Source organism: Xenopus tropicalis, chromosome 3 (genome assembly GCF_000004195.4).
Source record: "Xenopus tropicalis strain Nigerian chromosome 3, UCB_Xtro_10.0, whole genome shotgun sequence".
Classification (NCBI taxonomy): domain Eukaryota; kingdom Metazoa; phylum Chordata; class Amphibia; order Anura; family Pipidae; genus Xenopus; species Xenopus tropicalis.
Window position 1 is genome coordinate 87,276,996 of NC_030679.2, and position 26,658 is coordinate 87,303,653.

Here is a 26,658-nt window from a genome sequence, read left to right on the forward strand (position 1 = left end):
ATGTTTGGCCCTGCTGAGGAGAATTCCTGAGTTGTATTAAAGGCAACTGTTATATAATTGATACAGAAGTTGCTAATGTTCCACAGATGCTGCTAAGAAGTGTATCAGCTAACGGAGCAAACTGTAAGAGTTCAGAGACTGTGTCTGGATTAGTGAACTGCCAGACTAAAAAAGTAAGTATAAACGTAAATGTTAAAATACAGACAAGAATAAGAAATTGGAATTGAAAAAAGTATTTACTTCTGATGCACTGAATCTGAAACCAACTGAACTACAAAATAAGTTTGAAAGGTAAACAACCCCTTCAAAGCTTATTTCTGGGATATTGTAACCAGACTTTTTGTATTTTCCTTTCATTATTTCAGATTTCAAACACAGCCAAAGTGCACATTCCTGGAAAAAAAAAAACTAAACCTCATTTACCAATCCGGAGCAAAGTTCGGAGAGCAGTGCAGTCAGGTGCAAGGCTACATAATCAGAGAATTAGTTGTCAGTCATAAAAACAGACACTGTACCTTCAGCACACGAGTACAGCACAGTATTTGTAAGGTATCGCACAGCAACATTAATGGGATCTTACAGTCATATTATGTATAAAATGCTGTGTGCTTTATTCATATTTACAAGAACAATACAGCTTATTTTCATTTAGAGCATTCACATTGTTTCATAATTTACACAATTTTTTTTTTTTTTTTTTTTTTTTTCAAATATAGGTTATGTAAAAGTAAAAACACAAATGAATTCTGCTTGCAATGTTTATCAAAGAAAGATGTCCCAGCCACTTGTTTCAAGGTACAGGTATGGGATCTATTATCCAAAATGCTTGGGGGTGTGGGGCTTTCCTGAAAAGGGGTCTTTCTGTAAGTTAGATCTCCATACTTTGTCTGCTAAAAATCATTTAAACATTCAGAAAAAAAATAGAACTGTTTTGCTACCAATATGGATTCATGAATCTTAGTTGGGATCAATTATAATGTATTATTTTATTACTACAGAGAAAAAGGAAATCTTTTTTAAAATTTAGAATTATTTGTGTAAAATGATATCTGTGGGAGAAGGGCATCCTAGAATTCAGAGTTTTCTGGATAACAGTTCTCCCGATAAGGGATCCCATCAGTATTGATTTGACTTACAAACAATTTTATGATAGTAGATCTGTTCCATTTCCAGATATAGAGAGGGTAAACTAGCAAAGATTTGTTAGTGTATGCATTTTCCACCCCTATGTAAATATAAATCAGACTTCCATCAGCTGCTTCAAATCCAGACTAGTAAAATACTTATGTAGTGTTCTCTAAGATGGACCAGCACACATAAATAAAAATGAACACATGCTTTGATTACAAAGACACATGTAAGATCAAGTGTCAAACCAAATTCAAACCCCAATTTGCACAGTTACATCTGAGCAAATATCTTCAACTGTTCAAACTATAAAGTCATCTATCTGGGAGGGTTCACACTCCGTTTGGCTCAATACTAAGGGCAGTTTTATCAACATTCAAATTAAAGCTTTTACCATGATGTAATTTTTTTTGTGGCAAAAAATCTCACAAACAATGGACATTTTCAAATAATGAAAAATTAAAAAAATCGAGTTTTGATAAATATGCCTCAAAGGATTTGGCTCAATCCAAATGGTGCAAAAATTCTTTCACTCCTCTTCTCTCTCTCTGGGAGTTTAAGGCTTGTACTCACAGGCATTTCCCTGTGGTGGAGCACACTTGCCCTTCAGTACAAGCCCATAGAGCTGTTCCGATAGTAGACAGGAAGGAGCTGATTTTATCCCCCAAGGGTAAGAACCTACGGAGCAAGTTACTCACACATGATAGATCTCTCCAATTCCCAATAAAGGGATACTGTTATGATTTGTATGGTATACTTTTAATTTATAAACTACACTGTTTATATAGCAAAAAATTCTCTGGAACCAACAAATGTATTTTTTTAGCTGTAATATTGGTGTGTAGGCAGCCATGTCAGTGCATTGTGCCTGATTCTGAGCTTTCAGAAAGACCCAGCGCTACACATTAGATCTACTTTTAGATAACCTATTGTTTCTCCTACTCACATATAAATGGGGGAGTCTAACTTGTTTGCATTTTCGAGAAATTAATTTCAATGCAGGATTCTGCTGGGGAATCTCTATTAACTGATGCATTTTTTTTTAAAAAAAACATGTTTTCCCATGACAGTATTCCTTTTAGGGGAAATTAAAATACAATAAACATTATATTCATTCTTGTTGTGTGCTTTAACACATTAAGATCACATTGGATATATTTGGTTTACTGATGAGATCAGATATTTTGCTTATTTAATTTAAAATAACTGTCAGCTCGGACACCGAGGTTTTATTTAGCCCTGCCCACGTTATACACACAAAAATTGATTAAAACAAGCTCTTTCTTCCCAAAGTGCCTAAACCCACTGCCCCTTCAAAGACCTGATTAAATCCATCAGTACTACAAATATTTATCACTTATGCACAGAACTTCAAAGGGAGATCATACCCTATAGTTTTATAGATTTTCTCTCAAGACTGTCTCCATCACTAATGACAAGCGGGAAGTGTGCACTGACATGCGGGACTCGCAAACATATAAAAAGTGAGAAGCTACAGGTCTAGAGGGGCATAAAAAAATTACAAAAGTGGACTGGCATTTGCAGGCATGGGCAGGAGACCCTCCAGAATTGCTGAAAACATGGTAAACTACACTAGAGCTTAGAATGCACATGGCCAAGAGCCTATGAGCAGTTACAAACACATTCCAAACTAACTTTTAATGTCCCTTTGCTATGTATAATATCAACTACAATTATAATGTACCATATTTGTTTGCAGGATTTACTTCTGTTTTTAGAACTGTTCACTAAACAAGTTATACTGCACAAAAATACTTCTCCGTGTACAGTATATATTTGTACATATTCACAAGGGCTACAGTTCCGATAGTTCTTTGCTGGATAAATTTATTTTAATTTATTTATTTATTGGTCTGCTCTAATTAAACAATAACCCATTGGCCAAATTGCCATAGATCATGGCAGAGTGCTTGTTTGGTTTTACAAGCAACAAACCTTTGTACACTTCTCTCGAGCATTCAAATACAACTGTTTTTCTCAGTCAGGAAACAAAACATATTGTACTATTGTACTTTTCTTGGTTAAAACTCACCTGCAATCACTGTTGGCAGGCAGTCTCCATTAACACTAATGAAAGGCTCCTCCAGGCTCTATTTGGCTGGCTCAAAAACACCAGTATAGAATATATAATGCCATGTCTTAAACATACAAGATGCACTGTGCATAGTCAGTGGTAGGAACAAGCATTGCTCTAGAAAAAATTTGTTCTTTCGTTTACATTCTTAGTAAGACAAATGTGTACAAAACTGTTTCGTACCGCATTGTAAATGTGTATACGTCTTTTTGCACTGCAATTTAACTCCATGCAAACAAATGTTTATATGATATAATACTGAGCTCTAGAAAGCATGATTCCTTACCAATTCTTAATCATATTTCAATAAGGCACCAAAATGACAGATATAGATGGATCCAAACATAAAGCAACTTGTAAAGAACAATACCTTTATATGCCCTGTAAAGAAAATGTACACATAAAAGAACACTGTATTTCACTGCATGAATTAAAAAAGGCACACTGAAGAGCTTCTTTAGGCCACTTCTCTCTTTGCAGAACAGATGGCACTTAAACTCTCTAAAAGTCACATGTACAATGCCCTTTTTCAAACATTTAATAGAACAAATAATCAGTTTCTGTTGGTTTAAGGTACAGTAACATCTGCCTCAATAGCAGCTTGCCATACACTGCTCTGCAAATAACATATAGGTTTACCTCATGTAAATATCAAAGCAGAGAAAATGTGAACTGTCACTAGCTCTTAAGAGGGTTCATTTAGTACATAAAGTATTAAGTAAAATGCTTTATTTAAGCAACAACCCCAATTTTAGACACCAGGATTGCTGGAAAAATATGCAACCACACCAGCATACCTCCCAGTGCTTTCCTGTTACCTCAGGAAATTCACATTTCTGCTTGTAGGAGTCTTAAACTCAACAGGTGCTGCTGGCATTAAAAATCAGAATCTGTATCCATAAGCTCTGCATCCATAAGGTTTGCTCTAGAGTGCATTGGTGGGATTCCTGCCCGTCTAGCCTGAGTTCTTCCACTATATGAAGTGAGATCCATATGATTAGAATATGAGTTGCTATTGGAATACTGAAATACTCCATCATGTTTTGGCACAGGGAAATATGTCACCCTACTTTGATCTGTATGCGGCATTTTGTCTGCAGCGAAAGGGTGGGACATCATGTTGGACTGAGGATATCTTGTGTATCCTAGGTTGTTGTTCACACTTTCTACAGGATATAGTTTTTCCTGTCTATTAGGCAGTCTCTTGAATTCCCTGTAAGAACCTGGAAGAGTTTCATCAATTTCTTGTGGATCTTTTGATCTTGTGACCAATCCGGTCTTTAGAGGCAGCTTGGGAAGACGGGGCACTGCTGTGTTAGCCCTACTATGAAAGTGGTCCATGCCAGTGTTTTCCTCCAGGGGCTGGATTTCTTTTTTCTTTCGCCTTCTCTTTTTCTTAGACATTTTCTTAACCATCCCTTGGGGCAAATCCCCTTCAATAAGCCACTGCTCCCTTTCTTCTGGTGGAACTAGAAATTCACAAATATAGGCAAATAAATTGTAAGATCTCTTATGCTATAACTATTGGTCCTACAAATGTTAACAATTAACAATATGAAGTCACCAACAGTCTACAGCTATATATTTTTTCAGATAAGTAGCAGTCTCTTCATGTTAAGTATAGAAACCACTGAATTCAAATTTCCCTTTTAATATTACTGTAGCATCTTACAAAATCTTGTGCTTTTATTATTATTATTTATTTATAAAGCGCCAGCATATTCTGCACCGCTGTACAATAGGTGGGTTACATACATTGGACATACAGAGTAACATATAAAGCAATCAATAACTGATACAAGAGGTGAAGAGAGCCCTACCTAAAAGAGCTTACAATGCTTTTGCATGGCAGGAGTTTGTGGGTCAGATAAAATCTGATCACAATCTCCTGTGTAGTTTAGCTCTTAAGGTGGCCATACACGTGGCGATCCGACGATGTTTCGTACGACCATCGGTCGCACGAAACATCGTAAGATCCGCCACACACCATTCAGGGCTGAATCGGCAGGTAAGGAGGTAGAAACAATAGGATTTCTACCTCCTTCTGCCGATTCAGCTCTGAAGGGAGAATTTTGGTCAGGCGCCTTCTATGGCGCCCGATCAAAATTTTCAAACTTGTCCGATCGGCGAGTCGTCCGATATCGGCAGCTTCCTGCGATATCGGTCGACTCGCCGACATGCCATACACGCACCGATTATCGTACGAAACGAGGTTTCGTACGATAATATCGGTGCGTGTATGGCCACCTTTAATCTCTTGTATTACCAATTCCTCCTTATCTATAAGACTATGGATAATGGCATATGAGCCATTTTGTCTGCCACTGCAATCCAGTGTAAAACAGCTGTGGACAAAACAACCTTCCTCTCCCTGTGACTACTTCTAATGTATACATGATTAGTCTACAGCGAAGGCTAGAAAAATTCAATCTGCACTTTACCTGGAGTTGCTACAGGCGTTACCGAGACATCTTGGGGTAAAATGGCTCCTCTTCTAGCCACCATTTTGGTGACATGCTGTGCCCATGCCGATGACATGTCAGCTGATGGCTCATTTATGTCAAAATTCAAACCAGCTTGAAGTTACAAAAAAAAGAGAGTCTGGAATCAGTCAAACAGGGAACAGTGTGTGCACAACTCGTGTGGATGTTGAGCACAAGAGGATTATAGAGTGTGAATAAAGCTTTAATATAGCAAGCGTTGCTTAAAGTAGATTTTCCTTTACTTTACGGTGTATTGAGAGCTAAGTAAAACACAGACAATCCATATATCTAAATTAACCTTTACATAATTCCATGTATTTGGCCCAATGGATTAGCTAGGCTGCAGCCAGATGATTACTTTCAATGAAAACTTCTGTGTTTGTTTGCATCAGCAAGGAGCTAAACAGTTGTGTGAGAGAAGGGTTAACCATGGATGGACTGGGAACTTTTTTCAGCGTTAATCATTCTTTAACAATATTACTTGAGTAACATGCTAATTCCTATATAAAGAAATGCTGTCATATGTTTTATAATGTATAGGTTGTTCTTGCTTAAGACATTACTACCACAGACATTTAATGAAGAAGGAGAAAATGTATAATCATATCACCTTTTAGGTTACTGAGGAACTTTTTTCTTAATGTTTCCCCAACATCAAGGTATATCAATAGGAAAATATCTAATTTATCTACAACAGCTACACTGTATATTTGCTTACCGACTGGCCCTTCATGGGACACAGTGTGTAGACTGAAGGACAGTTCTTTCTCAGGGTTATTCAGCAGCTCTTTCCGCTTGGAGAATGCCTTGGCAATCATCTTACTCTTTTTGATCCTCTTTGGTTCATCATCACTTCTCCCTAGAATACTGTGGTGGTAGCATATATTTTTATTTTTGCAAACTTGAATTTGCTTTAAAGCAGAACAAGTATTTGTAAAGAAATACATCTAAAATGTAAGCACTGTAAGCAAATCCATGTTTTAAACATAACTTTATAAAAGACTGCCCTACAGCTAAAACACAATGGTGAAAAACCCTAAAAGATGGTTTTGTGGGTCTTACCGGCACCATGCTCGTTTCCAGATAATAATGGTAGCCTTTGTCCAGACCCAGGTGCTCATCGATATGCCAGTTCCAAACATGGCAAAAAGATTGATCTTCTCAACTAGAAGGCTTGGTCTATTCTTGATCTCGCATTCTGGGATAGGCTTATTGGTCTGCTCTGCAATAGTTACATTGGCTTCACATCTGTAGGATAAAAATGCATTAGACCCCTAATATAGCAATAAACTCAATGAAATAATAAAATAGCAAGCAGTAGTGTTTATAATAAGCCTGTTTCCTTCCAAAATGCATAGATACAGCTGTCTGTGTTATAAGCTGTATCTGTGTTATAAGCATCTTTTCAATTGACTCCGTGCCAGTACAAACACTAAAAGATGATGACATGGGCACAATTTTAAACAAAGTTGATAATTGACTAACATTGATGCTAAATTCCCTAGTGCAATTATCCACAGAACCCAATCGGCTCTCCACTTTTATTTTGTACTAAGCTGATTAAAACCAACTGAAGTCTTGCTCTGGATAAATGATCTGATGCAATTTAGCTTTTATGCTGGTAAATTTGCTCCTTTGTCACCCTCAGGAAACTCTTATCTTACATGGTTTGGGACCACTGCCCGTAAGAATTGGCACAGCAGCTCTATACCATAAAATAGATTAAAATGACATAACTTTGTTACAGACTTTAAGAGGCCACCCCTATAGATTAGAGGAACGGAGCTTCCATTTGAAGCAGCGTAGGTGGTTTTTCACGGTGAGGGCAGTGAGGTTGTGGAATGCCCTTCCTAGTGATGTGGTAATGGCAGACTCTGTTAATGCCTTTAAGAGGGGTCTGGATGAGTTCTTGAACAATCAGAATATCCAAGGCTATTGTGATACTAATATCTACAGTTAGTACTAGTGGTTGTATATATAGTTTATGTATGTGAGTGTATAGATTGGTAAGTGTGGGCTGTGTGTGCTGGGTTTACTTGGATGGGTTGAACTTGATGGACACTGGTCTTTTTTCAACCCTATGTAACTATGTAATTATGTAACTGACATTTACATGGTTATATGGTTAATAATCAGATTTTGTCTGCCATTTATTAAAATCTTGCATAGCAGTCATACACTGAACAGAAATGTGTCTTGTTCTCATAATACTTCATTACTTATACTTTTGCGTGTAAATATCCTACTGGAATCAATAAGCCATATACTTTGCAGCTTAAATGAATTTAGATACTTACAGAACATATTCCCGAAAACTCCGTTCCCACTCAGCCTGGTTAAAGAAGTCATAAAAATGGCAACCAAATGTGATTAGCACAAATCCAAAAGCCAGAAACCCAAATATTCCTGCAAGAGAATATTCTTATGTTGTCATCAGTGGTACATGCTCTGCCTTTTAATGTAGAACTGCATTTAATGTATTGTTGTTGAATAAAATATATCCAAAAAGCACCCCACCAAAGAAAATAGAACTCAGTGTTAGCCTATTTTGGAGCAGAATGAAAATGTAAAAGCTACACTTTTACCAGTGCCCCATATTTTATCACCTTAGAGGGTTAAACAAGGCTATCTTCAGTTAACATTCCTCCCCTTTAGTCTGGCAATGATGCATTTTCTGATGTCAGAACTTTTAGTCTCTGTGATGTAAAATGCATGGTCCAGTTGCTATGTGTACACTCAGCTAGACATACAAAGCAAGAGTCTTCTATTCCTCCTCCACCACACCCCCCCCAGTAAGCAACATTGAAAAGGACAGAATATTACCTAGCCGCAGCATAGTTTCATTTATTTTGCTGGCCGCTTTTTCACTTAGAAGGCCAGGGTGGTTGCTCTTGATGGAAAATAATGTCATTACACCTGCAAAGGAAATAAAAAGCCCATTCAGTTTGTCAGATGCTGGCAGACATCATCAGATGCTTAGGGTAAGGCCCCACAAGGCAGATTGTCAGCCTGCATATAAGCACAGGGTGGCACTCTGCCCGTATGCTTCAAATATCTTCTAATTGCGCCTGCATCCGGAAGCACTGAATCTGCCCAAGTGCAGGCACATGCAGCCAATATCTGTCAAATAACATGAGACTCAGTCAATATCCGCCAGCAAACACAGAGTCTGCCTGCACCCGGTTGGATTCAATGCTTCCAGGTGCAGGCACAATTAGAAGATTTTTCAAGTGTATAAGTGGATTGTCAGCCTGCACCTATACACTGGCTGACAATGCGCCTCATGGGAAGCTCAGGAAGCACACATAATGCCAAGATATATTTTAGCCAGTACTAAAGGTACTTATTTTTACCAACTTTTGTGTAGCCTGTGGTGAACTGACAAATCCCATCCCAGGGGCTCTACAGGTGCCCCCAGCCGAGCGCGTCCCCTAACCCCCCTCGCAGGGCCCCCCACCCGACGTCCTCCCCCGAGCGCGCAAATTTGACGCGTCAGGGGAGAAGCGGTCGGGAGGGGGAGTGCTGGCAAGGGTCGGGTCTGGGCCGCAGGGGCCCACTAGAACCGGGGCCCACCAGGATTTTTCCCGGTGTCCCGGCGGCCCAGTCCGACCCTGTGTTTCAACTTAGGAACTATGTGATAAGGGACAGGTGAGGGGGGGGGGGGGTCAAGGCAGTGACAGTTAAGGGGACTTTTAGTGCCTGGGGGTATCGTTCTCCTTTAAATTAATAATAGAATAAAAGATTGTTAACTTTATAACAGAAAATCAGCACATTAAGGAAGAAACCAGTCAGGACAAGAAGAGCAAACATTCATATTAGAGAGCCAACCAGTCAGGACTGGGCAGGTGGAGATTCCCTATTTTGACTGGTAAGCATGTTAACACACTGTGGAGCCAATATCACTGTGAAATTTGCTACTTGAAATTGAAATGAGTTATTAAGTGCCACTTGAAACATTGCCCTCCCCCAGCTTTTAGGTGTTATATACAGTTGCAGCACTACCTAACATTAAGAACATATCTAATATCTTCAAGCTCACCTCTGATTAAAAAATAACCTCCCACAATCAGTACAAGTCCAATAGGAGCCAGTACAAAGCCTGCTCTATAGTGATAATTCTTGTATCCCACAAAGCAGATGCCACTCACAGAATCCCCATCAACCTGTTAGACAAATAGAGAGCAAAAGTCAAATCATACACAGGACCTGTGATTAAGAAATATAATTAAGAACAGAAATATTTCACATGCTGCTTGCCTGGGTTCCATATTCAATTGTAAGCAGTTTATCATGATAATATATTGTCTAGTCCCATGCTGTATTAACACATTCCTTATAGAAATGTAACAAATGTGGAATGTGGTTCAGGATTCAGACAAATTCTAGCATTTTTGCAGGGTTGTGTTTCACCAAATCTAATTCACACCCTTAAAGTCATTAGGGGTCAATCAAATAATTTGCTACAGGTCCTAAAGCACAATCTGTATTAATCAATATACATTTTCAAACAATTAACAGACTGATAAGTTTGCAGTTATCTCAGATATTTGTAAAGTACTTTTGGTGCTAACATTATGGTTAGGGCCTTTGACACAATTTACAGTTTATATCTATCAGGCATTTGCAGATAAGATATTTCTTGGCAGCAATAATGAACATTAACCCTTTTGGGCCAAAATCCATCCCTTGTATGCAGGATAAGGCAGAAACAATGGATGCCAACAACATTAAAAAGGGAAAAAGGCAGCATTCCTTCTCCAATTATAAAAGCAGTCTTTTATTTGTTTGTTAAAACCATGGGTGCAGCAAAAGCCTGACATGTATCAGGTATGGAACCTTAAAGGAACAGTAACACCAAAAAATGAAAGTGTATAAAAGTAATAACAATATAATGTACTGTTGCCCTGCATTGTTACAACTGGTGTGTTTGCCTCAGAAACACTACTATAGTTTATATAAATAAGCTGCTGTGTAGCCATGGGGGCAGCCATTCAAAGGAGAAAAGGCACAGGCACTTAGCAGATAACAGATAATCCCCCATTATATGGGGCTTATCTACTAGTTATCTGCTATGTAACCTGTGCCTTTTCTCCTTTTTTCCAGCTTGAATGGCTGCCCCCATTGCTACACAGCAGCTTTATATAGTAGCTTTTCTGTAGCAAAAACACCAGTTTTTTGCAGAGCAACAGCACATTATATTTTAATTACTTTAAAAAACTTTAATTTCTTGATGTTACTGTTCCTTTAAAGACGCAGTGTAAAAATAAAACTGGGTAAAATAGATTGCACAAAATAAAAACTGTTTTCAATATAGTTAGTTAGCCAAAAATGTAATCTGTAAAGGCTGGAGTGGGCAGATGTCTAACCAGCCAGAACACTACTTCCTCCTTTACAGCTCTCTAAGCTGTTAGCAGTCAGCAACCAATCAGTGTCTTGAGGGGTGGCCATATGGACCATAACTGTTCAGTTATTTTGCGAATCTGACCAGCTTGCTCAGAAACTAACTGAATAGTTATGAGAGGTTAGAGAGCTGAAAGCAGGAAGTAGTGTTCTGGCTATAATGTTAGACATGCACTCACTCCAGCCTTTATAGATTACATTTTTGCCTGTATAACAAATATTATTTAATTTTGAGCAGTCTATCCATTTTACACTGAACTGTTCCTTTAATCATAAACTAATTTTGATGACATCAACACAGTACAGGTATAGGACCCATTACCCAGAATGCTCGGGACCAAGGGTATTCCGGATAAGGGGTCTTTCCATAATTTGGATCTCCATACCTTAAGTCTACTAAAAAAATCAATAAAATATTAATTAAACCCAATAGGATTGTTTTACCTCCAATAAGGATTAATTATATATTAGTTGGGATCAATTACAAGGTACTGTTTTATTATTACAGAGAAAAAGGAAATTAGTTTTAAAATTCTGAATTATTTGATTAAAATGGAGTCTATGGGAGATGGGCTTTCTGTAATTCGGAGCTTTCTGGATAACAGGTTTCCAGATAAGGGATCCCATACCTGTAATTTTAAACATTTGTAAACAGTGCCATCTATAGATCGAAAATCAGACTCAACACAATGTACCGTATTTTCCGGCGTATAAGACGACTTTTTAACCCTGAAAAATCTGTGCCAAAGTCGGGGGTCGTCTTATACGCTGGGTACTTGCTTGCAGGGCCCAGACGATCAAATGGCCCCCCAGCGTCCTCCACCACCCCTCCTGCTCGCCTGCTGCGTCCGGCTGTTTCCTCCGGCTTTAAAGGTAACGGCTTCATCCACCACCCCTCCTGCTCGCCTGCTGCTTCCTCCGGCTGCTTAGGTTGCGCCCCGTGCGTGCTGACATCACGCGTACGCACAGGGCGCAACCAATAAAATTAACCGCTGACCACAAATGAGCCTGTAACGCTTTGAAGAGGGCCCGGCCGTGATACAATTTTTAAGCACGGGCCCCCTTTAAAGCATTACAGGCTCATTGGTGGTCAGCGGTTAATTTTATTGGTTGCACCCTGTGCATACGCGTGATGAAGCAGCTGGAGGAAACAGCCGACGCAGCAGGTGAGCGGGAGGATGCTAGGGGAGCTGGATGATGTTGGGGAGGACGAGCTTTTGGACGCTGCGGGGGGAGATTGAGGAGATTTTAACTGCAAAAGTTGGGGGTCGTCTTATACGCCCAGTCATCTTGTACGCCGGAAAATATGGTAATGCAAAAACAACATCCAAAAAAGATTAAAATAAACAAATCGACCAAAATGGGTGATAATATCTAATAAGAATTATAATATCTAACACCGCTCATTTTGGGACTTTTTTCTGCTGCTGGCATCACAGTATTGGTGCAGCAGGATTGGCAAGGACCAGACTCTCCTGGTTCCTTCCCTCTGCCATAAAAAAGTGCAACAAAGGGGGAGAGTCTGTGTGGGCATTATTCCTTTTAATTTGTCCCCAGAAGCAACTGATGGGAACTGTAGGATGTAGGGGCAGTATTGTGCAATTATTATATTTTAAAAAACTCATGTACCTTTCGTTTTGAAAGCACGTGCAGTCAGATTAAAATTCACACTCTTTACAAACAAGACTAGAATTTCTGAATCTAGAGACTTACGTGGGCACTCCTAGCCTCATAGTGCCATCCCTCATGACAAAGGGCTTGAGAGTGCAAGCCATGCATCTTAAATTTCAGTATTTTTTTTTCTAGTGACAGTATCCCTTTGCATATGAATACAAATCTAATTTGAGGACTGTTTTAATATATTTTTAAAGCCCATCAGTGTTCAGGGGCAAATCCTCACCCAACAGGCCAATAACTACAGACAACAATAACACGTCACATACTGTCTCTGATACTGGGAGGGGTCCCAAGGCTGAATCCTGCCATCGATGCTGGTATTACTTGAGAAGAAGTCTAATTGTGTATCAAATAATCTACAACTGCATTAAAAATTAAAATCTGCTAAATGATCCTTAAATATAAACTTTTCCACTATGAAAAAAAACTTGAGAAATAACCCCTGTTTAACACCATTTTAAGTCAGTTTAAATCAGCCTACTGTAAATGAATTTACCTGAGCCACTGCAAGTATTGCAACAGTGAGGACAAAAGGTATAGACCAGGTGATCAGGTGAAAATAGGAAGTCTTTCCAGATAAGGGCTGATGTGTGGTGCCCAGGGCCTTAAACGAGGTGTGCCAGGCATAAGTCAGCATGACGAACCATATAACACCCGACATCATGGCATAATACACAATAACAAAGATAATGACACACGAAAGGGTCTCATTGGATCTATAAGGAACAAAAGTGAATGGAATTATTTAATATTTATCTCCTAATGAAAAAATCAGCACTAAGATTATTAAAAAACAACAAAAAAAAAATGTTTTAATAAAACATATGGGGGGGGGGGGGGGGGGGGGGGGGGGCTTCTTATGAATTTACTAGTGACTTTATTTTCTTACCCCATACAATGTGCTAACACTCCACTTCTATAAAAGTCTTGGTGAATGCGCAGACCTATACTTTTTTACCCAGGGTATGGAGTAAGTAATTACCTTCGAATGAATACTTTGAGTGACAGATTTATATCAAAATAAATGACCAATTTAAAGTGATACTGACACAAAAAAACTACTTTTCAAAATATGAATATACATAAAAAGCTACCTATAGGTCGTGTTGACGGTTTTCGCTGACAGGTTTGGTTTTGTAAGTAATTGTTACTTGAAGTTCCTAAACCTGACTGTTTTGCCAACCTGACTGTCCCTTCCCAACCTGTCAGTTATAGCTTCTAATGCTAACAGACAAATATGGCTGCCCCCTCATAGAGGAACGCAGGGGATCAGACAGGTAATGTAAACGCATCAGGCAAATATTTTTATGGCAAAATTATAAAGTTCTTACAAAGACAATGTTATGATAGATGTAAAAAAAAAAAAAAGATTTCCTTTCTGGTGTCAGTATCTCTTTAAGAATCAAACCATATTGGCATTATATATACATACATACATATATACAAGGAAGAGTGGAGCACACCCTTTTATAAAGGCTCAAATGCCTTGGGTGCTGGCAAAATGAGGAAATATAAGGACAGAGAGCCGCACGCACAAGGACAACGATTAGTGAAAACATTTGAAAAAATCCAACGTTTCGAGTACTGACTGTACTCTTCTTCAGGGACAGAAGATGTTTGTCCCTGAAGAAGAGTACAGTCAGTACTCGAAACGTTGGATTTTTTCAAATAAATTTTTTCGCTAAGTCCTTGTGCGTGCGGCTCTCTGTCCATATATATATATGCCCTTTCACATCTTTTCCCACCATTTTGGAGCCACCATTTTGTGATGGGCTCCCTCATTTTTGCACTCCCTCAGAAATCACCAGACCATAAATAATGGAGCTCTAACTGTAACAGGATGAAGTGTGGGAGAAAAAGCCACATCTACTTTGATTCACTGCCTTCCATGTATGTGTTCTCTTGGTGAGTGAGCACAATGAATCATAGGAGCCAGGGGATGACCCTTTGTAATTAAAATGCCAATTTTCTATTTAGGATTGCCTAATGGCACATACAAGGTACTAACAGAAAAAAGTATATTTATATTTATGAAAACAGTTTATTTAGATGAAGCAGTTTTTTTAAATATGGGCTGTTTTATGCAATATATAGGTCTGTAATGCTCAGGGGTATAGTTTCCCTTTAAAAAAACATTTATGTTATTGTTGAAGCCTCAATATTTTTTCATTCAGTTTACCTTTACTTTAAAAGGTCACTGTGATTAACAAAAAAAGCTTATTTTGTTGTACTTTATGCAGCCTCTCTCTATGCAGCCCCATATACATATATTTGTACAGACATTTGGACATATACAAACACATATTACTTTGTTAATATGAACAGAACAATAAACTAAAATCACATTCTCCTTAAACTTGGAAGACACAATCATCTTTGAGTTATTTTATGTGAATTGCTGATTCTAGAGACTTACGTGGGCTCTCCTAGCCTCATAGTGCCATCCCCCCGGCAAACAATTTCATCACGGGCACCATCCATAAACTGTGCAAGCCAACCAATGCTGCCTACAAAGAAGCAGGCATTTACATAAAACAGGATGACAGCTGGGTAACGGTTGGAATTCTTCCAGTCTGACAGAAAGGTGGCCTAAACATAAGGAGGAAGAAACAGATATGTCAGAGGGCTTGAGAGAGTACAAGCCAAGCATCTTAAATTTTCTGATGACAGTATTCCTTAATTCAGGGATCCCCAACCTTTCTTACTCGTGAGCCACAGTCAAATGTAAAAAGACTTGGAGAGCAACACAAGCATCATAAAAGTTCATGGAGGTGCCAAATAAGGGTTAAGATTGGCTATTAGGCAGCCTCTATTTGGTAGTATATCTTGTTTTTATTCAACCAAAACTTGCCCCCAAGTCAGGAATTCAAAAATAACTACCTGGTTTGGGGGCACTGAGAGCAACATCCAAGGGGTTGGTGAGCAACATGTTGCCCCTGAGCCACTGGTTGGGGATCACTGCCTTAATTAATACAAATCTAATTTGAGGCCTCCAGATTGACAGAACTGAGTAAATTTTATAGATCTATTTGGCTGGATAAAAGTGTTTAAACAGACTGTTGCGGTACATAAAAACTTTATGAGCTATATAAGAAAACCATAACAGAAACCTCTATATATTTAGTATTTCTTTTGTTAGCCAGAATTCCATTGGTCTGTAAGACGGAGAGATTAGAGATTACTATAGTAAGCATACCAGAGTAAAAAAGGTACAGAAGATGGTGACTGAGCTGAATATGGCAATGTAGACATGCATTTCACGATGCTCCTTCTTAGTGAACAGTGGGTTCTGACACTGGATGCCGCACCCCTCCACATCCTCATACCAGCTCTTGGGGTTGTCAGTACGGACAAGAGGTGCCTCACACTGCCCAGAGCTATTGAACTTGACAGTCTGTATTTCATTCTAAAAAAAAAAAAAAAAAGTATTAAAGTATTAAAAAGAAGTGTAAAAAACCTAATGTATAGCAACATTCATGTGTTTATTTTTTCTTTGTTTGGTTTATGAAAAATCAATAAAATTTCACCTTAAAAAAAAAAAAAGAAGTGTAAAAAAAGCAATGTGTTTTGTTTAAAACAAGTATCTAGATACTTGAAGACAGCACAAGTAGAAAAAACTGTAAAACATTTGAAACAGTTTCATAAATATGCCCCACTGTGTAACTTGGCAAAACAATGTATGGATGCTATTTAAAAATTCATAGGCTTGTATCTGGATAATAATATATTATGCATCTTTAACCTTACATATACATCATATAGGTATATAATATGCCCTCATACCGAGCAGCCATCGGGGAAATGATCAGTAGTGCACTTCAGGAAATCAGGCCAACCTCTCTCCCGTGCTACGATTGCACATGGGACCCGTGTTGTCTGGCATAAGCTCTGGCTGGGAAGTTCGACCTTGCCCCCTTCACACTTTGGCATGTAGACAGCACACAGGAGAGGCCTGATGGCATCCCAACATCGTGGCGCATTCCGTAATCCTTAAAAACACACACACAAAAAATAAATAAATAATAAAACAGTTTATTCATGGCTGGTCCAAACAACATGCACTAAAATAGCAACAGGCAAAGATTTATCTAGGAAGAACAGTCAAAAAATGTAGTACAACAAACTGTAAGTGTATATTTTATCACTGAAGCCATACAGCGTGGATTCTCAGTCTGCAGATAAATGCAGGGCAAGAATTCACCCCTATGCTTTAAAAATCTTATTGTTGTGCACGCACCCAGAGCCACTGTGTTGGCCCTGGTGCAGACACACAAAGTGGAATCTAGAGCAAAATTTCTTGCGTATGCATTTTTGTGCCAAATTCTGCTTAGTGTGCCTATGGCAGAAAATCCGCCCCATGTGGCTTCAGCTTTAGTCCAATTCTTTCGTTGAAAATGGCAGATCAATACGTACTTACATTTCCTAACAATAAATAGTTTATCCTTGGAAAATCACAAAAGGTTTTGTTAAGTACTTTAGAGCAATGACATATGGTGGTTGAAGACAAAAGAACATTATATGCCATAGTGGGCATCACACAAATCACTCAAATCTCATGGAAACATCAATTAAGGCATTTTCATGTGATTATACAATTTAAGTGGTTTTCTTGCAGTGATTCTCAGCACCTACTATGGCTAGAAAGCTTTTGGTGTTTTTGTTGCAGGAGTCAATATGCCTTCTGTGTAATTTTGTGTACCCAGACCTGCATATACAACTTCACAGGTTTTCAGACATGTGGTCAGACAGGGGTCTGAAGGGCTGAATACATTTTTATTTTCTGCCGCAATTAACCACCAGGTGGCATAATGTCAATGGCTTTTATCTTGTCTGGCTGGGAATCCCTAGCACAAAGCTCTAAGCAAAAGCCTTGTGATAAGATCAAAGTGGAAAGGTTTGACAAGTTCTAGTAGCCCACAGTCATTATTATGTTTTCAAACATCTGATCAGTAAATGCTACCAGCTGATTGGTTGTTATGGGATACTATAGCTGTACAAGAGTAGGTTATTTGTTTTTTTATTATCCCCAAGGGTAAATGGGATTGTCTGTAATTAAAGTACTGACTTGCTACCAAGACAATGCCAAACCAGCAGTATTTCGCAGTTCTTTTGTATTACTTAAGAGTTTTCAGAAATTTTTAAAGCAATGTGACATGGGGAATTTTGATGCCTGTTCTTTTTCCAGCTCATTTCCAAGGAAACCCTAGTACACCAAAAGTCAAATCAGGGGCAATGATTTTTATTATCATGTAGTAAAAAGTAAAGTTCTGTAGCATTGTACAATTGGGAGTATGCGTTAAAACATGCAAGAATGGATTAAAATACAACCAATAGACAATGCAAGAGGTAAAGATAGCCCTGCCCAAAAGAAAGCTATCTGTGTAAGATTTGGGGACACACTAAGTATTTGGCAATCTTGGACACAAGATTCAATAGCGCCAAAAACACCCAGGAGAGCATAGAATAATAAAATAATCTCTCTCCCAGACACACACTGCCTTGGCAGCCCTAGGGAGACTCTCCTAAAACCAGTGCTAGAAATGCAAACGATTTAGACAGGCATGGAGAAAGTGTGAAAGGGACAGGCATTGTTTTGTAAACTAAACTGTAGCGCAGTGGATGTTTTTATATAGTTTGTAAAGAGAAAGCACTTTGCGTTTTTAAATAAACATCATCCTTTTAGCATTTAAGATGCCTTTAGCATCCTCCATTTAGCATTAACATCCATGGGTGTCCGAAACATATGCAGGTCACATCCACATTAAATCTTTTTTTTTTGCATATTTCCCTTCCATTCATTAATATTTTTATCGAAGTACAGTTTAAAGCCAAAAACTCTGCAGAACATAAAAAGGTTGATTATTATTATACTGTATTTACAAACACACAGCACTTTACAAAGGTTGTTCATCATTCACCCATGCTGATATGGGGATTACCTTGGGTTCTCTTGTTATGTTGGGCCCCTAGCTTAAAAGGAGGGGGTCAGTTACCCCTATAAAACCACACTTGCTTTTGTACTTCCTCATATGATGTCATGTATAGTCCTTGCAGCAGACTTAAATCCTATTGGCTGTGTCTCCTATCAGTCTGGCACTTCTTCCTGTGCCTGTTCATGAGTGCAGCAAATCTATCATGACATTATGTTAGATTTGTAATTTGCCGAGTCTGTTTGCCTGTCCATTCATTGGTAGACCTAACCTACCATGTATGCATGCCTATGGTGTGTGTGGGAACACAGTGCCTTATATGTGTCAGAGACAGAATGCATGTATGCTTAAAATGGCAGTTTCAGTAGGTAGTTATACAATGGAATATAATATTAGAAAATATCATTTTTCAATGATATTGACCCTATACTATACAAGCCTTAAGATTGTGGGATGTTACAAAGAATAATAATAATTTACATTCCCCACATTCAACACTATTGGGATGGTCCGAAAATACAACATTTATTCTGGGAAAAACGGATAACTTTAACTGGTGGTATGAAAAGGGGCTAATCTGAATTTGGGACCTGACCAAGACGGGCAAATTATTATCTGCCCCAGCGCTTCAAGCCCTTAGCACAGATTTTATATCTTCCCTCATTATAGGAAAGGAGATAACATCGCCAAATCAATTTGAACGATTATGTCAGGGGGCTCAAACTCAATTTACCTGGGGGCCGCAGGAGGCAAAATCAGGATGAGGCTGGGCCGCATAAGGGATTTCACAAAAAATTGGCTTTCAGGGGATAATGCAAGGCACAGCGGGCGGGAGCTGCTGATTGCGGAAATGACGTTATGCCATCATAACAGTTATTATGGGAAGACGTTCTGTGTGCACAATTAGCTCCTTAGCAGCTCCTTCCGCAATCAGCAGCTCCCGCCCGCCGTACTTTGCATTATCCCTTGAATCGCAATAAAAATCGCGATCCATTCATTGCTTTTGAGAAGGCGTTGGTGCGGGCCACAAAATACTGTACCGAGGGCCGCAAATGGCCCGCGAGTTTGAGACCCCTGGATTATGTATTTCTTGCCCCTTAGGTTCCAAAAACCTTTTAGCAATATATAAAGAGAATTGATCTCCACCAAACCAATCCTCCATCTAAAATATATTAAGGAATGGCATAAGGAACTGGGTAATGTCAGAAGAGGTATGGAAGGAGGTTTTTTTTAACAACCAGCTCAAGTAACATGCTGATCCAAGAAGCTTCATTCAAAGTTTTATTACATTGGTACATGGTGCAGGCAAAAACAGCTAAATGGTTTCCCAGGGTATCACCTAATTGTTTTAGAGGCTGTAACAATTTACAATGGTTAAACGATTATGGATAAGAGTATATACAATGATACATAGGGGCACATTTACTAATCCATGAATCCGAATGGGAAAAATTTGGATTGGAAACGAAAATTTTGCGACTTTTTCGTATTTTTTGCGATTTTTTCGTTGCCGTTACGACTTTTTCGTAGCCATTACGACTTGCGCGAATTGTCTCGACTTTTTCGTAGCCGTTAAGATTTGCTCGTATATTGTCGCGACTTTTTCGTATTGAGCGCTCGTAAACGGCGGGCAAAACTTTCAGACTTTGCATGATTTTGGAAGCCTCCCATAGGACTCAATGGCACTCTGCAGCTCCAACCTGGCCCAAGGAAAGTCACAATACTGAAGCTTGAATGAATCCGAAACTTTCGTACTCGACGCGACGGCTACGAAAAAGTCGTGACAATTCGCGCAAGCTGTAAGGCTACGAAAAAGTCGCGTCAATTTACGAAAAAGTCGTAACGGCTACGAAAAAGTCGCGACAATTTACAAAAAAAACGCAAAATACCTATCATTACGTAAAAAACGCATTTGCACGCTTTTCGGACGTTCGTGGATTAGTAAATGTGCCCCATAATGTAATGGGAATTTCCCTAAGAAAATATCCATATGAAGCTCTCCTCAGCAAATCAATTGAAGGCATTTCTAATCCCCAATTTAAGATGATTACAATCATTCAGTGCCACAAAACAATTAAGAACAAAATCATGGCATACCATGAAACTGTAGCTTCCAACGGTAAAAACTCAGGTAGATAATATTATGGTGATAGTAAAGTTACTCTCCCTGGATAATCTATAGAAGCCTGTTAACAGGCCTGGCCAATGTCTAACCCCCACCCACTGCCTCCTAGATAATCACCCCCATATAGATATAAAAAAAACTACGGAAAGGTGAACCAAGTAACCATACAGTTTGTTATAATTTGATTTATTTTTATTTTAACTTCTTTTTTACTTTAATTTTTGTACTGGATATAACAAATCCCACTGTACAAGGTAATGGGACAATAGTACAACTGTATATTGATAAATCTTCAAAAAATAATTGAAAAAAAAATATACAATTATAGGATCCGGAAACCCATTATCCAGAGAGTTCTCAATAACGGAAAGGTGATCTACTATAAACTCCATTATAAGCAAATAATTCTAATTTTTAAAAATGGTTTCCCTTTTCTCTGTAATAATAAAACAGTATCTTGTACTTGATCCTAACTAAGATATAATGAATCCTTATTGGAGGCAAAACAATCCTATTGGGTTTATTCAATATTTAAATTATTTTTAGCAGATCCAAATTTCAGAAAGATCCCTTATCCAGGAAACCCCAGGTCCCATACCTGTATATATAATTTTCAAGAAAAGGCATTACTTATATGAATTGTCTCCCTTTAAGCAACTTTATGATAGACTATTGGCATATTCATTCATCAGCTTCTTTATATAGGTCATATTGGGCTATTGCTTTATGTGCAGGGTTTTTATGGGTGCATATAAGTGCTTTGCTGTAATTATTGTACCTTATATACCCACTTCTTTCCCTTTTATCAGGCATCACTAATCTTTAGATTTTAAAATTTGCTATAATACATGCATCTGGGAAATGGAATTGCAGGAATGTTAGAAGGATTTATTTTATTGGTATTACTATTTATTTAGTATTATTTATGTCTGCATACTGGTTTTCACATTATTCAGTTTGTTCAGATTTGTTATTTTTTTTTTCAATGTTATGGTATATATTATATTTAATGTTCTAGAATTAACTTGTACAGAAATTAGAAATTAAAATGAAGCCCAACTGCTTCTTCCCATGTGTGCAGTAACTGGCTTGAATGTGATTCACCTGTCACTGCACATTGTAGCACGATTTTGGGCAAAAAACAATAATGTGCATTTGTTTGCCAAAATCTGCTGTGTGTGCACAGTAACAAGCAGATCACATTCAAGTTCGTTACTGCTCACATGGGTCAAAAGCTGGCTGAACTGGCATGGTCTCTGCCCCTTGGCTATCTGAAACAACATGCTAGCCCTCTATGCTACCTGCATGGAGTGCCAGTATGCTTGTTTAGGTATTGTACTGCTGTTAGGTTGTATTTTCATAAATATAAAACATTTATTTCTGATATATTTCTCTATATTAAAATGTGTCCTGTTTTCATGCTATAGTTTATATAAATAAGCTGCTGTGTAATAAAGGAGAAATGGCACAGGTTCCATAGCAGATAACCTCTGTATAAAACAATAATGTTCAGTTATCTGCTAAGTAACCTGTGCCCTTTCTCCTCTGAATGGCTGCCCCAGTGACTACACAGCAGCTTTGTTTATATAAATTATAGTAGTCTTTCTGAGGCAAACACACTAGTTGTACCAGTGCAGGTCAACAGTATACTATATTGTAATTACTTTTATACACTTTCAATTTTTTGTGTTACTGTTCTTTAAAACCTTTACATTGGAGCAACTTTGGAGATGTTTCTGACAGTTGAGACTGCTGGGAACTATATAGTTTTCAGGAATAGCAAATGTTATCTTTGAAATATATAAAAGTCCAAAGAAAAACAGTCACAGCAGAGTTTATAAAAAACTGCCCCCCGTTTTTGTCTATGTTGCTTGAAAGAATGGACTGTGTGTTCAGCCATGTTGGGTGATGCATGACTTATAAATGTAAGTGACTACCAGACTTTAGCCTATGTTACAGCAAAGTTAAAAAATTTTAGTGTTACTTGTTTTTGTTTTTTTTAAGTAAAAAAAGCTATTCTTGGCTTCTCTCAATTGAACTACGGTGATACGGGGAAGGAAGGAGCAGCGTCCACCGTGTGACGATCGATTGATCAAGCCTAGCCTTCTTTCTGTATAGGAAGGAGTCAGGCTAGGCTCGATCAATCGATCGTCGCATAGCGGATGCTGCTCCTTCCTTCGCCGTAGTTGAATTGACAGGAAGCCAAGTTTTAGCAGGTATTTTCTATTAAAGCATTTAAAATACTAAGTGGTTTGCAGGATAGGGCAGTTATTGGTGTAGGGTAGAATAGCTTTTTTACTTTAAAAATGTTAGTGTTATTTTTCCTTTAAATGGGAAGTCCCACTATTGTGATAGGAGTTTGCAAAATAAACATTTTTCCAAATACAATTCATTATCTGAGATGGATCCTTTAGATCAGGGGTTCCCAACCTTTTTTTTACCCATGAGCAACATTTAAATGTAAAAAATGTTGGGGAGCAACGCAAGCATGAAAAAAAATTCCTAGGGGTGATCAATAAGGGCTGCAATTGATTATTTGATAGCCCAATGATGACTGGCAGACTACAGGAGGCTCTGCTTCACAGTACACATGGTATTTATGCCTCCAAATCTTGTCTTAAAGTCAGAAATTAAAAAATGAAGACTTGATTTGAGGCCACTGGGAGCAAAATCAGAGGTGTTGGTGAGCAACATGATGCTCAAGAGCCACTGGTTGGGGATCACTTCTTTAGATAATAAGCAAACAAATCATTTACCCCAACACCAGGTTTAAGCCATCCCTCTTGAGCACTTTCATGCATGCCCTGTCTCTTCCTCTCTCCTAGCATTAACAGTATTGGCAGGATGCAAAGACACAAGGGGTAAATTACCACAGCTACTGCATATGTGGTTGTGCAAATTTCCCCAGGTCTGCTGCCCAAAAAAGCCCATTCATTACAAGGTACTTGTGTTAAAAGGCATTTCCTGCACATCTTCTTGGTGCCGTTCAGCCCTGCCTCCTGTTCTGAATCGAGCAAAGTTGCACCATCTGATGCAACAGCTGAAGCTACAGCCACTTCCAAACCAGGTGTTCCTACAGAGGCTAGTATTTTGAGGGTTCCTACAGTGGCCTGTGTAAATCACCACAGTGCCACTACGACAAAAGAACAGGACACACACATCCCTCACACACCAAATGCCAAAAAAGATAGCAACTGTAAATTTTCAACACAACTGCATATAAAGCGCGTCAAAGTGCAACGATTGTGGGAAAAACTGTGCATTGTGGGTGAAACAAGGTGATTTTGCTCAAAATTGCAATTTGCTCATTGTACTTGCATTTGTAAATTACCACTGCAATGTACTAACTGATCCTGCCTCCTGCTGATGAAACCTACATCTGTAAAGTGGTTGATTTCATATAAAGGAACACTTTAAGGTGATGAATTATATTCAGAATATTTGAAAGAAGTGCATTACTTTTATTTGGTGTTTGTGTATATATATTACACAAGAGGCATTAATAGCCAATACATTATATAGTAAATAATGTACCTGCTGTTGTGGAAAAAAAAAAAAAGATATTACAAGTCACCAAGGAGTCAACTGACCATATAAAAGCACAAGGCCAAAGGCCAAAAAATGGCTTCTTATATCCTCAAGGACTCTGAGGTGACTTCTAATATCCTTTTATTTTATAACAGGCATACTTTATTTATTTTAATAGACACTTTCAGTGAGTCAAGTGACAGAAATTACATTACTGAGCACTGATTGTCCTGTAAATTTTATCATTATAACTAGTGCTTCGTGATGTAATTTCTGTCACATGTCACAATTAAATTTGTGTATTATAATAAATAATGCACCCCCTGTTGTAAAATGTAAGGATAATAGAAGACACCTTAGCCTTGCGTCTTGATATAGTTGTGGAACTCCTGGTGATGTATAATATTCTTATATTTCACAACAGAGGTACATTGTTCACTATAAACTGTGCTTAGTGATGGCATCAATTATAACTGTCAGGGGTGTATTTTCCATTTAGGAATCTAAGGACATGTGCCCTAGGGTGGCAGATTTATGTGGTTGGCCCTAAGGTGCCTATATAGAAAAAGAAAAAAAAAATCAGCCAATTTTTTTTTCAAGATTGCACAATACCTGCTGGACAATAGTCACTAAATGCAATGTTGGATCTGCAGTGAACAGGAGGGTACCTGAGTCGCAGGTATCCATCACAACAGTTTCCCTCGCATGCGGGTAGGGGCAGCCAGGGTACCATCCCTAAGTACTGATAACTGATGCTTAGTTATGTCATTTGTGTTGCATGATTCTTTGATAATTCTCTATTCTAAACAATAATATACCCCATGTTGTAAAGACACAACAGAGTCCCCATACCAATATAAAAGCACAGTGGCTGTGGCCTCATGCCTTTATATGGTCATGGAACTCTGGCAACTTGAGAAATCCTTATATTTACCACAAGGGGTACATTAATATACAAGACACACACGGTCCTACTATGTACAGCACTGAGCTGTATTGGTTAAAGCGGCACCCTACTTACCAGACCAGAGTAAGAGTTTATCATGAATCTCTTCCTGTGTGCTGGAATCTTCAGCCAGGACAGTGGAAGTCAATGCATAGGGGAGGACAGATCCAAGGCAGACATTGTATTTGAGGGGTTCACAAGTGGTGGTCTTCTTGCACTTATCCATGTAAAATGTCTCATTAATCTGAACTCCAGCCGAAGTACATATGACAAGTAAAAACGCGAACCCTCCTATCCAACAGATCCAGGGCACCATGGAAGACATCTTGAGAAGTGACGTGGGTAGCAAAACTACAAGAAACCTCTAGAAAAGCCCTCCATACAGCAGACAAGCACCATATGCCTTAGGCAGGAGTTTCTATTCAGCAAATATCTGCTCTCAGTGGGACGGTTCCTCTTCCAGTACTCTGTTACCCTGGGCAAAGCTCTCCTCCATTTTCCTTTCTTGGCTCTCCTCATGCAGAAACAGAAATCCTAAATCTTTCCTCCAAAAGTGGGACTGCATGCAGCCAACAAAAGCCCTATCTCCCTAAGCTCCCACCCACACAAAGCCCCGTGCTGCACAACACATGCAAGCAACTTGTTTGGGGGAGGGTTTCAGCTGAAACAGATCACTTTTTTCCCCAACAAAAACATGCAGGGAAGGGATGTGTGCGGAGCAGAGTTGGAAGAATGTAATCTGATCTTCAGCCTCCTCCTCTCCCTCCTGAGCTCCCACTTTTGCATCTCACTTTAATTCACACGCAAGGAATTTGCCTTTTTTTTCCTCTATTTTCCGATTTCCTCCGAGAATGTTCCCTGCGCCCATTCGCTCAAAGACTCAACTGAAGTTCCTTTAGAGGCCACTTTCCCTTTGCGCTGCGCATCTTGGCGCAGTCACTCACTACATGGATCCTTACGCGGCTTCATAGCTCAAAAGAATCTGCTGTAAAGAAACTGACCCGCCTTCTGCTTCGTGCACCTCTCGCTAAAACTTGAGCTTTCGGAGTGAGAGAATGGTGGAATCCAGATTAAATCACACTGGCTTCGTCCTTTCCATGCGTCCCAAGATAATGCCAAACATTTGCGCGGCTTTCGAACTCGCAAATTAATTCCCTATCGAGAAACCGCCCACAAAAAAACAAACTGAAAATCCTTGTGGCTGGTGGGTTTTTTTTGTGTTCTCCTCTTAGAAATTAGTTTTGGGAAGTACGACAGGAATGCAGCTGCTGAGGACACACAGGAGGAACGAAAAGTTTCTCAGCTCCCTCCTCCAACATTCTCCCCCACCCTCCAGACACACACAA

The 26,658-nt window shown here is 38.8% G+C and overlaps 1 protein-coding gene across 1 annotated transcript; it reads right to left on the reverse strand.

Moving 5' to 3' along the window:
- Positions 1-587: 587 nt before the first annotated feature.
- On the reverse strand, positions 588-26,658 carry smo (smoothened, frizzled class receptor). Its single transcript, XM_002931865.5, has 12 exons — positions 25,388-26,658; positions 16,567-16,772; positions 15,980-16,189; positions 15,200-15,372; positions 13,280-13,499; positions 9,746-9,869; positions 8,530-8,622; positions 8,004-8,112; positions 6,769-6,954; positions 6,425-6,573; positions 5,665-5,799; positions 588-4,692 (listed from the first exon to the last, which is right to left on the reverse strand). Exons 1-12 carry the CDS (start codon positions 25,635-25,637, stop codon positions 4,100-4,102), a joined length of 2,448 nt encoding a protein of 815 aa, XP_002931911.2. The 5' UTR covers positions 25,638-26,658; the 3' UTR covers positions 588-4,099.